Genomic DNA, 17,546 nt, shown 5'->3' with positions numbered 1-17,546 from the left:
AACTTTCATCAATCCATCAAATCCATCTTCTAACCAATGAATTATTTATACAAGGAATAAATATAACATTTCTCTATATTTTGTAAAACCAAAAAACAAAATCGCAATCGCGAATTGTGGTGTTTTAGTTGGGCAGAGAACTCAAACTATACATGAATAAAAACTTAATTTAAATGAAGTAAAAAAATTGCTCTAGTATACTAATTTATTGTAGTTCATATTCCTTCATCAATGGTTGCACCCGTTGCTTTTGCTATTTTACTTTGTTTCTTTGTAAGAGATGACGATCGGTCACCTCTGACGCCTTGTAAAAAGAGACTTCAACAAAATCTACACAAAAAATTTGTATTATTATCTAAAAGACATATGAACAACATAGTGACAAATAAAGAATAATCAAGACTTTTAAATGAACAAAATATTAAATATTACATTTTCAAAGATTATATGAACAATATAACAACACATAACGAATAATCACAATTTTTTAAAGAACAAAACACAAAATATTGATTATTCTCTTTCTGTGCTGCTTCTTTCCTCCCAAATATTAAACCAATAACAACTCAAACGAATATCAGAGTAAAGAATGAAGAACAAACAAACACTTAAAATGAACAAAATATTAAATAGCAATTTTCTAAATACCACAGTATTACATACAAACATAAACAATATATTTCGAATAAATACATTATTTCAGCAAATATAAACATATACATATTTTTCATCAAACACACAAGCAATGTCGTAAATCTTAACTTACATTCACCCAAGACAAATCTCATGCAGTAAAAGACAAAGTAATAAAATTTATAAACAAAATTGGCATCCAAACTGAAAAGAATTATTCTTGACAATTTTTAAAAAAAAATTGTAGAAGAAAGATTAAAAAAAAAGAAAAGAGATCGAATACATGGGGGGACCATTACAATTTTAAAGAAATGGCATCAAATCGATGGTGCAGACACCGGGCATCTCCATGGGCGACTTTATCTATTTCATCTGGGTCGATTGTTCAATAGTACGACTCAATTAGATTGTACTATTATTTATTCATATACGCTTGATTAAATAATATTTTTAATTGGGGTGTGAAGGGATTCAAATTCATAATCGGATCATCCACTATTACAAATAAAAGAATATTACTGAGTTACAATGCTCGAATCAATTAAGGGGATGGCTGGTATGCAGGAATGGAATGGTGATTCCTGCATTCATTCCCAATCCTATGGCTGGTACAGTCCTTGTGGTGGGAATCGTCATTCCCGATGGAATACATATTCCCATGGATATGGGATTAGCCATTCCTCCCCTCCCCCATGGTATTGTGTATTCACGAAGAGGAGAGGACGAAAAAAGAAAAGGGGAGGGAGGGGAAGGAAACAAGACGAAGAAGAAGAAGAGAAGAAGAAAGGGAAGAAGAAGAAAAGGAAAAAAGAAGAGAAGAAGAAAGAAAGAAGAAGAAAAGGGAAAAAAAGAAGAAGGAAAGGAGAAAGGAAGGAGAAAGAAGAAGAAGAAAAACAAGAAGAAGAAGAAGAAGAAGAAGAAGAAGAAAAGGGAACAAGGAAGAAGGAGAAAAGAAGGAGAAAGAAGAAGAAGAAGAAAGGAACAAGGAAGAAGGAAGAAGAAGAAGAGAGGAGGGAGGAGGGGGAGAGGACGCAAAAAGAAAGAGGGAGGGAGGGGAAAGGAAAGAAGAAGAAGAAGAAGAAGAAGAAGAAGAAGAAAGAAGAAGAAGAAGGGGAAAAAGAAAAGAAGGAGGAGGAAGAAGAAGGAGAGAAGAAAAGGGACGAGGAACAAAGAAGACGAAGAAGAAGAGGGGAGGAGAAGAAAGGGAAGAAGAATAAAAAGGCAAAAAGAATAGAAAAAGAAAGAAAGAATAAAAGGGAACAAAATAAAAAAGGATAAATAATGATAAATAATAATAATAATAATAATAATAATATAATAATAATAAAAAAATGTAACTATTAATAATTATAAAATAATGATAAATAAAAATAATAATAAATTAACAATAATAATTAATAATAATAATAATATTAAATAATAATTGTAAAAAATAAAATAATAATTATTAATAATATTATATAATAAAATGTACTAGTAACAAATAATAATAATAATAATAATAATATTATATTATTATTATTGTGTTAATTTTATTTCATTCCTATCAATTCATTCCTTGTAAATACCAACCATGGGAATACTACATTTCATTCCATTCCATTCTCACTTTCATTCCATTCCAAAATCAATTCCATTCCCTTGTAATTCCATTATTGGTTAGTCAACTTATGATCTAATTTATAATTTATTGTAATTTATCTTACGATATTATTCTTTGTAATGATAATTAACTTATAAATTAATATTGTGCGTATATAAACGAATTTATAGTATTATTTATACTGTGCATCGCACATGTACAATACTAGTTTTAATTAAAAAGAACTACTTCCTCCGTCCCATGAAGCTTGAGCAATTTCTTTTCGGCACGAATTTTAAGGAGTTAGTATTTTGTGTGCTAATTATGGTAAGTGAAAAAATGTAAAAATGAATAAAGATAAAAAAATTTGCCATATAAAAAACTGCTCAAGCTTCACGGGACAACCCGAAAAGAAATACGGCTCAAGCTTCGCGCGACGGAGGGAGTAGTTGTCTTTAGTTAGTTCAAACATGAACTAATTAAACCCAATCTTGATAGGTTACTTACACTAATGTTAATGTTATTATTATTATTATTATTATTATTATTATTATTATTAAATACGGTATGTCTAAAATTAAAATTTGGTCAACATTAGTGACTTCTCTCTGCAATCAACCCTGAAAAAAATAATAGTCCAATACTCACCTCTAAACATATTGGGCCTGACCATCTGCATTATTTAAATTCTGAATTCATAGCATAATCAAACTCTGGGAATTAATTGGAGCCTGGAATATCAACAAGATTTAGATAATAGTCTTGGATCAAACTCTGGAAATTCATTGAAGTTTCGAATATCAGCAAGATTTGGATAATAGTCTTGGGAGGAATTAAAAATTTGAGAGTTGAAGAAAGAATTATTACATAGATCTATTGAAAAATAGAGAAACAAATGATAGAAGTTATGTGTAGAGCGGATAAATGAGAGAATTTGAAAGTGTATTGAAATATAGCAAGAGTGATCTCTATTTAGAATGAAAAAATATCAATTTTGATTTTTTTTAATATTTTATATAAAAGATATACTAATTTTTATTAATTATCCTAACAAAATCTGCTCGACCAATCAAATATTAACAAATGTCGTTGCACCATTGATCCAAACTAGATGAGAGAGACTGAGCACTCCCCAATTTTCCTATCGACAAAGATGGTCTTAATAATGGCAGCCATATTTACCTGAACACCACTTTCCTTTCCTTTTGTTTTGTTTATTTTTCGAGTGAGAAGAGATCTGAAAAATGGCTTACAATCTTCAATCCCTCATCACCATCCTTCAAGGAATTCTGGATCCCGAACAAACACGCTGGATTCTTGGACGTGAGATGGTGAGTTAAAAGATATCTTGTATAGGAGCTTGTGCGGTAGAAGATACATGATTATATTAGATGATATTTGGAGCACCAAATTCTGGGATGAGATAAGGAGGTACTTCCCGGACAACAATAACGGGAGTCGGATTGTGATCACCACTAGGGAATCGGATGTCGCCAAATATGCAGACTCGGAGATTCAGCACCATCATCAGGTGCAGTTGCTGAGCGAGTCTCAAAGTTGGGATCTTCTTAGCCAAATTGTGTTTGGAGAAGAGGATTGGCCTCATGAGTTACAAGGGATAGCAAGAGTGGTCTCTATTTAGAATGAATAAAATATACTAGTATGTAAGTTATACTCCCTCCGTCCATGAAAGAACTTCCTAGGAGGGAGTGGCACGGGTTTTAAGAAAAAATATTATTGAGTGTATTGAGAGTGAATAAAAGGTAGTTGAGTGTATTGGGAGTGGTGAAAATGTGTTATAATTAATATTGAGAGTTGTGAAAAGTGAAAAGTAAGATGATTACAAGTGGTGGGGTATAGTCCAAAAATAGGTAGGAAATTCTTTTGTGGACGTCCCAAAAAGGAAATATAGGAAGTTCTTTCGCGGACGGAGGGAGTATAATTTAATATAACTGAATTATTTATATTGATATCATAACATAACTATAATATAATATTCTATATTATATAACTAAGATTATTTTACAGTTATAATATAATATTCTATATTATATAACTAAGATTATTGTTCTACAATAAATTATAAATCTGACGTGTAACATCTATGTATATAATAGCATAGTTATAATTAATATTGATATTATATTACAACTTAGATTATATCTAACTTATAAATCTCATATAACTTATAACATCTATATAGTATATACTATATACTCCCTCCGTCCCGCTATTCATGTCTCGTATTCCTTTTTGGGTTGTCCCACCGATAATGTCCCGTTTCTATTTTAGGAAATAATAAGGAATAATTAATCTTAATTAAAACACTAATTAAATGCCTAATACAAAAGATCAAAAATACATCTAACCCTATAATTCAAAGAAACTCTCGGCTTTCTCTCTCTCCCTGTGCCTCCACCCTCACCTTCTCTCCGTTGGACGCCGGATCTGTCACCTCTCTCCATCGGTGACCGCAGTGCCTCGCCGCTCGTTTTCCGGCGACCAGGGCTTTGCCCTCTCTTGGCTTCCATCTACAAAGAGACTCTCGGCTCTCTCTCTCTCTCTCTCTCTCTCTGCGCTTCCACCCTCACCTTCTCCTCCGTCGCCTTCTCTCTGCTAGCTGCCGGATCTGTCACTTCTCTCCCTCCGCCGCCCGTATTCGCCTCTTTCTCTTCCTTCTGCTAAACTCCGGCGCTCAGTGAAGCCACGGCCGCCTCTCCTTCCACTCACAAATCCAGCACAGAGCCACCGCCATCGTCACCAACAGCAGCTCCCTCTCCTCACTCCTCGGTCGAGCGACAACAGTTCTTGTCGCCGCCCTTGGTCGCCCTTTTCCTCCCTCTGATCTCCTCCGCCTCCGCCTCTCACCTCTTATCTCCCCTGCCTCTGCAAAACCCTAACCCCTAATTTGGGTTGCAGATTTGGTTGGGGGAAATCGTTTGATTTTTGAGTTCGATTTGGGGCGAAGGAGCAACAACCCAATTTCTGCAATTTCGCCCAAATTTCTGCAAATCACCCACTTTCTGAAAATTTATGTTCATTTAAGAATTTTAGTTTTTCATAATTTCAATTTTTCATTTTCAGAATATTAATTATTTAGGAATTTTTCATTTTCATTAGAATCATCAAATATTAACAATCCCCTAATCACAAACTTAAATATGTGGACCACACTCTTTATTCTACTTACTTCATTCTCCTTAATCTCCGTGCCGAAAAGAAACGAGACATGAATAGCGGGACGGAGGGAGTACTATATAACTTATAAATTTATAAATATCATCAAATGATACAAAAACAAATAAAATATAGTATATATAGTATAAGTCATACAATAAAATAAAATTGTTTATTTTGATATTATAGTATAGTTATGATATATAACTAAAATTATTGTTTTACAATAGATTATACATCTAACTTATAATAGTTACATATATAATAGCATAACATATAAGTTATATGTAACTTATAACATTTATATAATTTACTGTATATTACATGAAGAAACAATAGGGCCGGATGGCCCTATTGATGATTGAAACTTAAATTTTGTCCACCAAATGATAAATAACAATATTTGGCCATTTTTTATGTGTCTTACCTAGTATACCCCTTAATCCAATGAATGTAATACCTTCATTTGACCCGGATCCGGATTCATGGCCAAATATATATATATATATTTTTTTTGTTAAACTTCCTCTGCCTTCTACCCCCGACCCCACCCACCCCCCCACCACCCAAGCCAATTTTTTTTTTTTTACTTCCCCTGCCTTGTCTACCCCCCAAACCCCCGACCCCACCCACCCACCCCACCCCCACCACCCACCCCAAGCCATTTTTTTTTATTTCCCCTGCCTTGTCTACCCCCCCAAACCCCCGACCCCACCCACCCCAAGCCAAATTTTTTTTTTACTTCATCTGCCTTGTCTACCCCCAGACCCCCGACCCCACCCACCCACCCCCCCACCACCCACCCCAAGCCAATTTTTTTTTTTTAACTTCCCCTGCCTTGTCTACCCCCCAGACCCCCGACCCCACCCACCCACCCCCTCCCCCACCACCCACCCCAAGCCAATTTTTTTTTTTTACTCCCACTACCCTGCCTACCCCCCGACCCTACCCACCCCACCCACCCACCCACCCACCCCCAAGCCAAAAGGAACTTTTTAAACACTTCCCCTAGGGTTTAGATATTCCATTTAGGGTTTAGATTATCCATTTAGGGTTTAAATGTTTCATTTAGGGTTTAGATGATGCTGTTGTTTCTATAGTTGTTCTGCATGTTTGGCACTTATGGCACTAATAGTGCCATAAGTGCTAAAAAGATCATTTTACTTTATTTTATTTTGAATTTTCGTTGGCACTTATGGCACTAATAGTGCCATAAGTGCCATAAAATAAAATAACAAAAGTAAAATTTGATTTATTTTTATCTAGGGGGAGTAAATTTTTTTTTTGGCTTGGGGGTGGGTGGGGGGGTGGAGTGGGTGGGGTCGGGGGTCTGAGGGGGTAGACAGGGCAGGGGGAGTAAAAAAAAATTTCGTTGGCACTTATGGCACTAATAGTGCCATAAGTGCCTAACCCGACCCGCGGCGTGCCTGATTCTACCCGGCACGCGACCCGCGCTCCTGACCCTACCCAGTCCGCCCAATTAAGGGCAAAAATGTCTCAAAGCTATAAAAATGGCCAAAATTTATGTTTTTTTCAAATGATGGACAAAATTTGTGTTTTATGATTCATTTTGGCTATTCCAAAATTTTACTCTTGCATGAATCCATACAAGTATGCGAATATAAAGTGCGGTATACCGATTGAATTTTTTCGATTTCGGTAATACCAATTATTTTGGTATATCGTTAAAGTGCGGTATACCGTGAAAGTACGATATACTGAAATTCGGTAAGGTATACCGAAATAAAGGTACGGTAAAGGTTTTGTATATTCTCCATATCGTACTTAAGGTATACCGAACTAAGGTATACCGTAGGTAAATGTATGAATTTTCTTCATACCGGAGGTAAAGGTAAGGTATAAGGTATGATCGATTTAATAAGGTATACCGTACCATGCCACCCCTATATATATATATATATACTAATATAAAAAGAGCCTAAAGAGTCTAAGGCACAATATGTGTATTGTCTATTTTACCCCTATTATATACTCCCTGCGTCCCACTTTAATAGTCCTATTTTCCTTTCCAGGATGTCCCACTCCAATAGTCTCATTTGTATTTTTGGTAATGATTTTACATTACAAACAATGTGGTCTCACACACCTTTACATACTTTTACACTCAAAAAACAAATTTCTTAGTCTACGTGTCAAAAAAAAAATGGGACTATTGGACCGGGACGAAGGGAATATTTTATATATTATATATATTTATAAAATAAATCTAATACTTTATAATAATCTAAACTAAAACACATGCATTTTAATAATTCAAAATTGATAAGAGTAGATTTCTTATCAGATTAGAATTTTATTTAATTTATTACTACATATTTTATTTTAAGGTTATTTTACATATTATATATTTATAAGAATATATTATTCATGGGATATTACACTAAATCTGTGATATATATCTACAACTATTGATAAGGCTTATAAATAAATATATTTATCCAATAAATTATCTAATGAAAGTAATAAATTAATAGATTTTTTAAAATAATAGATTATCAAATAAAATAATATTAATTACACATACAATGTACGTTCTTTCTGCTAGTTGAGTAAAATACCTTTATTAACACGATGTGGCCGGATGATCACTACTTTCAAGAACCATTTCTCAACATCTTGATGCTAACAAGAAGGTCAAAACTTTCACAATGCTACTAAAAATTTCCTAATATTTTTTTATAAATTAGTTTCTTTTTGTCAAATGTGAAATGCTGTCTTCTAAACCTATCACAAATTCAATTTTTTTTCTTTCCATTCTAAAGTAGTATGATATTTAACTTGTATTAGAGCACCCGCAACGCGGGTACTCGAGTGGGTACTCGAGGAGAGGGAGGCCGTCGAGGAGCGCGATGCGGGGGGGAGCTCCTCGAGGAGTTCTCGAGTTATCGGGTATCCTCGAGAGTTGGAGGGAAGGGAGGAGCAGGACGACGACGGTATGCTGGACCTTCGCCGATCTTGGGCGGCGGCGGCAGAAACGAGGAGAGGGAGAGAGATGAGCTGTGTGTGTGTGCGTTTCTTTGAAGAAAAGAGAGAGAGAGAGGCGTGAGACATTAAGAAGAGGATAAGGGTTTTTTTTTGGGCTTCATTCTTGGGCTAAAGGTTTAAAAGAAAATCTGATTTGGGCCGTTTTAAAAAAAGAAGTTGAAATGGACTCAAGTTTTTAATTAGACAAGTTTTAATTGATTAAATTGTTAATTAGAATTATGGTGTTAATTAGAATGGATTAATTTATTAATTAGACTTATTGTTTTATTATAGATTAAATTTGAAATAAATTGTGTTATTTAAATTTGAGCAATTAAATTTAAATGAAAAACATAAAATCAAAACTAATGTTATCAAGTAGGCTATCAAGGAACCCCAATGCAGCACTACCTACTCAATAACACAAACACTATCAAGTAGACTATCAAGTAGGCTATCAAGGAACCCCATTGCGGATGATCTTAGCAGGCCAAGTCCACACATTTTTGGAGTCCTAAGTGGCGGCGGGGGAGCCTCTTAAGAAATGAAATTTCAAAATTTTGTTAATATATTAAAAGTTATGGCATATATCTTTGAAAAATTAATTTTTTAAAAATAAAAAGTATAAATCATAGTATTATAAATAAATTGAGTTAATATATAAGCATACCCATTTTCATATAGCAAAAATAAATTTTATCCACTCAAATAAAAATTTTAAAAAATACCCACTTTTTGCGTGAAAAGACTAAAATGCCCCTCCTTAAAAATGGGCAATTCTCGCCCCAGCTTCAGAAATTCAGAATTTCTTCAATCTGCACTATCTCTCTCTCTCAATTACCATACCCCGGCAACTACGTCCATTCCCCGGCGAGTCGCGGCGGCGGCGGCAATAGCGGTTTATCGGCGAAGAGTGGATTGCCGGAGATCGAAGGGAGTGGATTTTTTATTTTGGGATCTAGGGTTCGAGTGATTTTCGATTTTTTTTCTGGTTCTAGATCAATTTCCTTGAGCACTCTCGAAGATTTCAAGGTAAATCATTCACAAAACTCCTGTTTTTTTCGTTATTTACTTTGCAGATTTAGCGTATTCTCACGTTACTTCAGTTTCAATTTCATCTACCTCTCCGTAATTTCCTCAGTGATATAAAATTCAAATTCTAGGGTTTGTGATTTCAGCTCGTTTTGACTTTCAGAACTTTAATCTACACGAAAATGTTCAATGGAAGCCAATTAGAATTAGATTTCGATATGCTTTTGTTAAGGTTCAGTTAGAAACTGATCGAAAATGTTAAAATGTGTTAGCGTTGATATTCTTGCTGCATATAACAAGTTTTTCTTTTTTTGAAATATTCATATAACTAGTTCGTTTAGTAGGATGCTTGCAATGCTCAATATTATGTGTTTGATGATTCACTGGTAAAATAGTTAAAAGTTTCTGCTGGATGATGAAAAACTTCAGTCAATTTGCAGCTAATATAGCTAATGTCAGGTGCTTGATTTCGTATCAAATAACTATGTTTCATCATCTCTGAAATCATCTCTTTTTTTGCAGAACTTTTTGGCTCCAGTTCATCCAGCAAAGACACAATTATTAGAGTCAGATACTGTCTCGGATCTGACTTCAACTCTATCCTCCTCCTCCGTGACTGCTACTCCTTACAAGCACATTTCCATTGAAACGCCCTACACCGACAAATCTGAGATGGATTCTCTCAAGATGGGAGGATCAGTTGAGGCAGAGGTAGTGATAAAACATTTAAGAGAAGCTAGAGTTCAAGTCTCGAAATCAAAAGATGTCGGCCCTTCAAAGAATGTCGTGGAGGCCCTCATAAACATCATCATCGAAGAGTTTCGTGGTAGTGTTTATGAAGAGGATGAATGGCTTGATAAACTCCTGTCGAGTAAGCGCAATCAAGTTTTCTTGATCTGTATTATGGTGTTATTCTCTCTGTTGATGGTTTGGTTCCTCAGTTCAAGTTCAAATGGATCCTTCACTAGACCAAAGCCAACATAATGTGCTAATTGTGACTATTTGTGGATAAGAGATTGGAAGAGCAGCTGCCGTGAAATAAACAAATGTGAGTAGGAATCCATGAAATGGAAAAAATTCTGCTATCTACCAACTGTTTTTATTTCAATGTTGCTTTAGCAGCCAAATTATGCATAAGCATGAAATGAAAAAACTCTACTATCTACCAACTATTTTGTTTCAATGTTGCTTTAGCAGCCATATTTTTGCCTCTTTTTTTAATGTTCTTGAGCTGTGATAATGCCTTGATTTATAGATCAGTCATAGAATGCATTATATGTGTCCAAGTTCTTAATAATGAACTCTATTGCCTTCTTCATTTGGTTTCTAATAGCTCTGTAATGTTGGATTTTACTCGACACACCGGGGCACTTGCTCGAGAGGCCATCGCTGTTTGGGGCGCTGGTGCAGGAGTACGTGAACCGGTCGGCGGAACTGTGACGAGACAAATCTGCAGTTGATCTGTTGGAGGGCTCCTTTCTTTCAGATATTTCTCCCCAGCTCGATAGGCGCTGGGTTTTTGAGATGTCGGATTTGGCCTCTTTTGGCTATCATTCTTGGCAGCAAGTCTTTCTCTTGTGCGTGGACTATCACCGGTTTTGCTGCCTATTTTGGTGTTCTGCCATGGGGTTGTTAAGTTCTCTTTTCTGGACTTGGTCGACGGGGGGGATTGCTAGGCTGATTTGGGTTGCTTTGGTTCGTCCTTTGCATTTTTTCATTTCAGTTTGTTAATTTTGTTCCTCAAGGTAAAACAAAGTAGTCGTTTCCTCCTATTCTTTTCTAATATAAATTGAAATGAATGGTGAAGTTGATCAAGCAATGGTTGCTTTTGACAGTGTTTGTGATCACAGAGATTCCAAAATCAATATAAGAGGGCGAGATGGGGGCGAAGCTCTCCAGCAATGGAAGTTTTATCCGTAGGAATTCAATCACCCATGGCCATGGATCTTCTGCTGCATTTTAGTTTTTCGTTTTTTTTTTCGATTTCTTGAAATAGCTGCATACTGTGTATTCTTTGTTGGTGGGAATTCCAATTTTTTTTCTTGAAACAATCGATTCGTTGAACCTACTTTAATAGTATGGTTAAATTTATAAAAGGGAAATTTTTCATTCTCATATGATTAAATTCACAACTTAATATTCTTAAATTCACAACTAGCTAGATCTATAATTTACAATTTAATGTTCTTGAATTCAAAACTAGCTAAATCTATAATTCATAACTAAAATTAGAATTCACAATTAAAATTAAAATTCACAATTAACAATATCTGTAGTTGTGAATTCATTTATAGTTGTGAATTCACGACCAACAATATTTCTAGTTGTTAATTTATTTAAAACTTGAATTCACAACTTAATGTTTGAATTCACTATCAGATCTGTGAATTCACAACTTAATATTCTTGAATTCACTACTAGATCTGTGAATTCACAACTTAATATTCTTGAATTCACAACCAGATCTATAAATTCACAACCAACTCTACAATTCAAATTTAGAAAATTTACAATCAACTTTATTGCTGGTTGTGAATTCAAATTTTAAAATTTAAATTCACAACAAGAAAATTCACAACCAACTCTCTCTCTCTCTCTCTCTCTCTCTATTTTGAATCCGGCGCCGCATCGCCTAAGGCCGACGAGCTCGCCTCTGAACACTTGCCACCGCCATAATTAATTGGAACTCATAATTGATAATTAATTAATTGGAACATTTTGGTTAATGTTCTTGAATTTACGATCAGGTCTATGAATTCACAACTTGATATTCTTAAATTCACAATCGGAATTATGAATTCACAACCAGATCTATGAATTCACAACTAATTGTTCTTGAATTCACAACCAACTCTATTACTTGTTGTGAATTCAAAGTTTAAAATTTATTCACAATTAGTTGTTTTGGTTGTGAAATCAAACTTTAAAATTCAAATTCACGACAACTTGAATTCACAACCAAAAAGCTCGAATTCATAATTACTTGTTTTGGTTGTGAATTCAAATTTTAAAATTCAAATTTACGATTACTTGAATTCACAATCAAAATAAATTCTGGTTGTGAATTCGAATTTAAAGCTCGAATTCACAAATAGTTGTTTTGGTTGTGAACTCTAGAATTGCTAATGTTAGTTGTGAATTCGAGTTTTAAACCTCGAATTCACAACCAACTCTATTGCTAGTTGTAAATTCACAACTAATGTTTTTAGTTGTGAATTCAAACTTTTAAACTCAAATTCACAACTACTTGAATTCACAACCAAAATAAATTATGATTGTGAATTTAATTGGTTGTGAATTCATTTGTCTGGTTGTGAATTCACAACCAAAAAATTCTGGTTGTGAAATGGGAAAATTTTTTAAGGGGTAGTGTTTGAAGGGGTAAAATGGTAAGTATGGGTATTTTTTAAAGTTTTTATCTTAGTGGCTAATTTTTAATTTTACTAAAGGAAAGTGGGTATTTTCAAAATCCACTCAAATAAATTTTATATTTATAAAAATTATTATTAAAATAATAGTTATAAAGTGGAACATGATGGCACACATAAAATTAATGGAACCCCAAATCTCATGTGCCATACAAAAATCGTCAAAATTATTAATTATTAATTAACCATTCCTCCACTCCATCGCCCGCTGAAGCCTAGGACCGCGAGTCGCCGTCAGCTTTGATGCCGCCACCGCCGCGTAGCTATCGGCAAGAGAGAGACAGAGAGCAGAGCGACCGAGAGAGAGAGACGGAGAGGAGAGAGTGAAATGTGGGTATTTTTTTAATTTTTATTTTAGGGGCAATTTAGTCATTTAACACAAAAGTGGGTATTTTTTAAAGTTTTTATTTGAGTGGGTAAATTTTAATTTTGCTATATGAAAGTGGGTAATTTAATATATTGACACTTAAATAAAATGCATCTAAGAATTTAATGGCTTAGAACTGAAACATATGAGAAGAATTCAAACTTGATGTTGAAACTACAACCACCCTATTAAATTATAGCCAACTCGTCGATTTATTTATCAAATAGTAACGACTTTGTATTGTTTGGCCAAAGTCAACACTGCAAGAGCTGGCTAATTATTCCATCTTGTGATTGTTAATTTCAAGCTTTCCTTTCCTTTCCTTTTGTTTTGTTTATTTTTCGAGTGAGAAGAGATCTCAAAAATGGCTTACAATCTTCAATCCCTCATCACCATCGTCCAAAGGATTCTGGATCCCGAACAAACACACTGGATTCTTGAACCTAAGAAACCACAACTCCAATCCCTCATCACCATCCTCGAAGGAATTCTTGGATTCCTCCTCGAAACCACAACTCCTTCTTCTTCTAATCCCTCCTCGAAACCACAACTCCAGTCCCTCCTCGAAAAAGCTTCTTCCCTGCAGCAGATTCTTGAAAAAACTCCACTCACCAAAATTCCAAGTTTGGAGAGCCGAATCAGAGATGTAGCAAATGAAGCAGAAGATATCATTGAATCTCACATGGTTGAGCGAATGCTTTCGATTCCTAAAAGAGTGAACTCGATTCTTCAACTCACACCAGATGTGCTGCTAGTGACACAAAAACTTGATTCTTTAACCCAACAAGTTGAGGAGCTCGTGGAGGTGGAGAGAAACAAGAAGCCGATTGGCAGCTCAGTGAGTGGTGCTTCTTTCTCGAGTTCGAAGAGCGTCGTGGTGGGAGTTGATCAAGATCTGATGCAGTTGAAGGATCGGCTGACCGGGATGCAGAGCAAGCTGGAGATCCTGCCCATCGTGGGTATGGGTGGTATAGGTAAAACCACTCTTGCTCGAACACTTTATCAAGATCCACTCATTCTTCACCACTTTAGCTATCTTGCTTGGACCACAATTTCACAAGATTACAATATGCGCTCAATTCTATTAAGCCTTCTTCGTTGCATAACTGGATCAAACTATGAGCATGAGGGAGATGGTGAGTTAAAAGATATCTTGTATAGGAGCTTGTACGGTAGAAGATACATGATTGTATTAGATGATATTTGGAGCACCAAATTCTGGGATGAGATAAGGATGTACTTCCCGGACAACAATAAAGGGAGTCGGATTGTGATCACCACTAGGGAATCGGATGTCGCCAAATATGCAGACTCCAAGAGTCTGCATCATCAGGTGCAGTTGCTGAGCGAGTCTCAAAGTTGGGATCTTCTTAGCCAAATTGTGTTTGGAAAAGTGGATTGGCCTCATGAGTTACAAGGGATAGGGAAGAAGATTTCGAGTGATTGCGGTGGGCTTCCTCTGGCTATCAATGTGATTGGAGGGCTGTTGTCAAAGGTGGAAAGATTGAAAGGTGTTTGGGAGGATATTGGGAACGACGTAAGAGCTGCAATTGCTGAATCGGACGAGCAGTTCTTGAATATACTATCCTTAAGTTATAACCATCTGCCGATTCACTTGAAACCATGTTTCCTCTATATGGCAGCATTCCCCGAAGATTATGAGATTGACTCCTTGAGACTCATACAGATGTTGGTGGCAGAAGGATTTGTGAAATCGAATGGAGATAAAAGTTTGGAGGAAGAGGCAGAGGATTATTTAAAGTCACTTGTAGAAAGGAATCTAGTTTCGGTTATTACAAGTTATAATTGGTATGGAAAAGCAAAGAGGTACAGCATGCATGATCTTTTGAGAGATTTATGCATTAGGAAAGCTGATGATGAGAAGTTTATACATGTCAAGAACTCCACCGAGTTCACATTCTCTAACCAGCCGCGTCGTGTGAGTATTCACACATCATATGGAATGGAAGATGATGAGTATGCTTCTTCATCAGAGATGTCACTTGTTCGATCATTTCTACTATTGGTCGTGTTGGATAGGAATGTACTTCCCATGGTTTTCACATTAAGATTGCTTAGGGTGTTGGATTTATTGGAAATGAATAAGTATGAGATAGGAAGGCGTTTGATTGAGTTCCCGGAAGAAATATTACAACTTGTGAACTTACGCTACTTAGCTATCAGTTGCGAGTCATTGCCAAGAAGTGGAATATCAAGATTGTGTAATTTGCAAACCTTGATTGCTAAGCTGCTACGCGATGGCTCTTGTCCAGCTGAGTTGTGGGAGATGTCTGAGTTAAGACATCTCATCATATTGGATCCATCATATCTCAGGATAGAAGATGATTACCTGAAAAAAATTGTTCTGAAGATGCTGCAGACGATACGGGGTGTGTATCTAAGTCGGTCAGTGATTAGAAGGGGTTTCTTGGAAAGCATTCCAAATATAAAAAGCTTGGGAATCTTGTATAAGGATGAAGGCTCATCAGGGAAGAGTGAAGTAGTTGATCTGAGTCATCTTCACAAACTCCAAACATTAAGCTGGAGTTCATCAGGGGATCAATATCTGCACGGACTCAAATTTCCATCTACTCTTAGAGAATTATTCGTGGAGTGTTGTGTAATAACTCCGGCAGCGACGACGGCTCTGTGTGCACTACCGAATCTGGAAGTGCTCAAGATGTTGTTTTGTACCTTCAAAAGCAATGAGACAGAACAAGAAGCATATCGTGAAGAGTGGGAAATAGCAGAAGGAGATTAATTCAGCTCATTGCAGTTTCTACTACTCTATAATTCACGTCTAGTGCGTTGGAGAGCTGATGAAACCAACTTCCCTAGACTCCGCCATCTCTTTATAGGAGATTGTAGGAAGCTAGAGGAAATCCCCGCCGGCATTGGAGAAATCCCAACCCTCCAATTAATTAAAATGGTATATTGCAGCGATTCTGCAGTGGCCTCAGCGAAACAGATTCAGGAGGAGCAGCAATCTGAATACGACAACTACGACCTCCAACTTCGTATCTCCCCATAATTGGTCAGTCTTATTTTCACTCTATTCATGTTGTTGGGTTTCATTAAACTGATGAATTTCTTGTGTCGCATATATATCTACACAGCACATAAAGAGGAAGAGAAAAGAAAGGAAGATGAAGATTGAAGACGACTCAAAGTGGCCACATTTGAAACTCATTTGATTTCTCCTCTCTTGTCTTGTCTACCATTCCTTCACAATTTGCTTTGTTTTTCACGGGTTTTTGCTATGGGACTTTTAATGAGACTTGAACCTTTAATTGGATTTTTTTTAATTTGATATTATAATTTCATTGATATATATTTTGTCAAATTTAATTAATTTGGAGTTTCGGATGAATTATGATCTTTAAAAATTTCTAGTTCTAGTACTTTTTTAGCTAGATAAAGTTGGCATGCATCATATTACTTCTTGAACATAAATATATAATGTTGGGGGTCATTCTATTCATAGCCCACATTTTACTCCTTATATCCCCCTTTTTAAAATAATAATAATAATTAATTAATTATTTAATATTTATCATATATTTTATAACCCTAAATTTAATATAGGAGCTATAAAATATAAGATAAAATAGTAAAATAATTAAATAAATTTCTTGTATAATTTTGATGCTTCGCAACACCAAAATTATACAAGAAATTAATATTAAATCACATTAAATTAATCAAAATACCCTACTAAGCCAAATCAAGTAATTCGGGTACTCAAATACCCTATTTACTCGAATTAATAGTTTGACTTCTAAAACTTGACATTTGCCCGAGTAATTTAGGGTATTCGAATATCCGAATCGGGTATTAGGATACCCGATTATAAAAAATCGAGTTCGAGATCGGTACAGGGTGTCCCTTCTAATTCGGGCCCGGATACCCGATTTTTTCAGGTAGGATACCCGAACCCGACCTGATTCCCACCCCTACTCTTTATTGATAAAATTACATTATAGTAATAGAGATAATGTCTCGTATGGTTGTTTAATTTGTTAATTGATTTCTTTATCATCAAATCAATATGTGATTAATAATTTTTTAAAAATTTTGGATATCGATTAACCAAATAATCAAATCGTGATTATCGGGTTACCGACTAAGAGCATCTCCAATGTGAGGTGCTTAAGTTGGGTCTTAAATGGTGGTCCCCACCTTAAGCACCTCCCCCTCCAATGCATAGTTCTTACCTTGGTGCTAAAATCCTCATTTTCACCAAAATTCCAATTTCAACACTTTTATGCTAAAATGTTTAATTTTCATTGAAAATAAAATTAAACATTACATTAAAACTAAAAATTACATAATTTAAATAACT

The 17,546-nt window shown here is 35.3% G+C and overlaps 4 protein-coding genes and 1 pseudogene across 6 annotated transcripts in view; all 5 read left to right on the top strand.

Annotated features, from left to right (window-relative positions):
* Window positions 1-17,546, top strand: part of LOC130993016 (cystathionine beta-lyase, chloroplastic-like) — a 50,356-nt pseudogene that overhangs the window by 8,746 nt on the left and 24,064 nt on the right.
* The window catches only part of LOC130991390 (putative late blight resistance protein homolog R1B-16), a 50,166-nt gene that overhangs the window by 24,541 nt on the left and 8,079 nt on the right, over window positions 1-17,546 (top strand). The gene's annotated exons all lie outside the window — the stretch shown is intronic.
* The window catches only part of LOC130991393 (putative late blight resistance protein homolog R1B-16), a 29,425-nt gene that overhangs the window by 3,800 nt on the left and 8,079 nt on the right, over window positions 1-17,546 (top strand). The window lies entirely within an intron of this gene.
* Window positions 9,123-11,524, top strand: LOC130991402 (uncharacterized). Of its 3 annotated transcripts, XM_057915610.1 has the most exons (4): window positions 9,123-9,409; window positions 9,932-10,280; window positions 10,351-11,154; window positions 11,245-11,524. In XM_057915610.1, exons 1-3 carry the CDS (start codon window positions 9,131-9,133, stop codon window positions 10,419-10,421), a joined length of 699 nt encoding a protein of 232 aa, XP_057771593.1. In that variant the 5' UTR covers window positions 9,123-9,130; the 3' UTR covers window positions 10,422-11,154; window positions 11,245-11,524. The 3 variants fall into 3 exon arrangements, with proteins under 3 accessions (XP_057771593.1, XP_057771591.1, XP_057771592.1); XM_057915608.1 differs by having other exon boundaries at window positions 9,932-11,154; XM_057915609.1 differs by having other exon boundaries at window positions 9,932-11,524.
* On the top strand, window positions 13,389-16,570 carry LOC130991395 (putative late blight resistance protein homolog R1B-16). Its single transcript, XM_057915582.1, has 2 exons — window positions 13,389-16,238; window positions 16,321-16,570. Exon 1 carries the CDS (start codon window positions 13,569-13,571, stop codon window positions 15,963-15,965), a length of 2,397 nt encoding a protein of 798 aa, XP_057771565.1. The 5' UTR covers window positions 13,389-13,568; the 3' UTR covers window positions 15,966-16,238; window positions 16,321-16,570.

This window comes from Salvia miltiorrhiza, chromosome 7, assembly GCF_028751815.1.
Source record: "Salvia miltiorrhiza cultivar Shanhuang (shh) chromosome 7, IMPLAD_Smil_shh, whole genome shotgun sequence".
Taxonomy (NCBI): domain Eukaryota; kingdom Viridiplantae; phylum Streptophyta; class Magnoliopsida; order Lamiales; family Lamiaceae; genus Salvia; species Salvia miltiorrhiza.
This window is presented reverse-complemented; position numbering and strand designations above follow the sequence as displayed.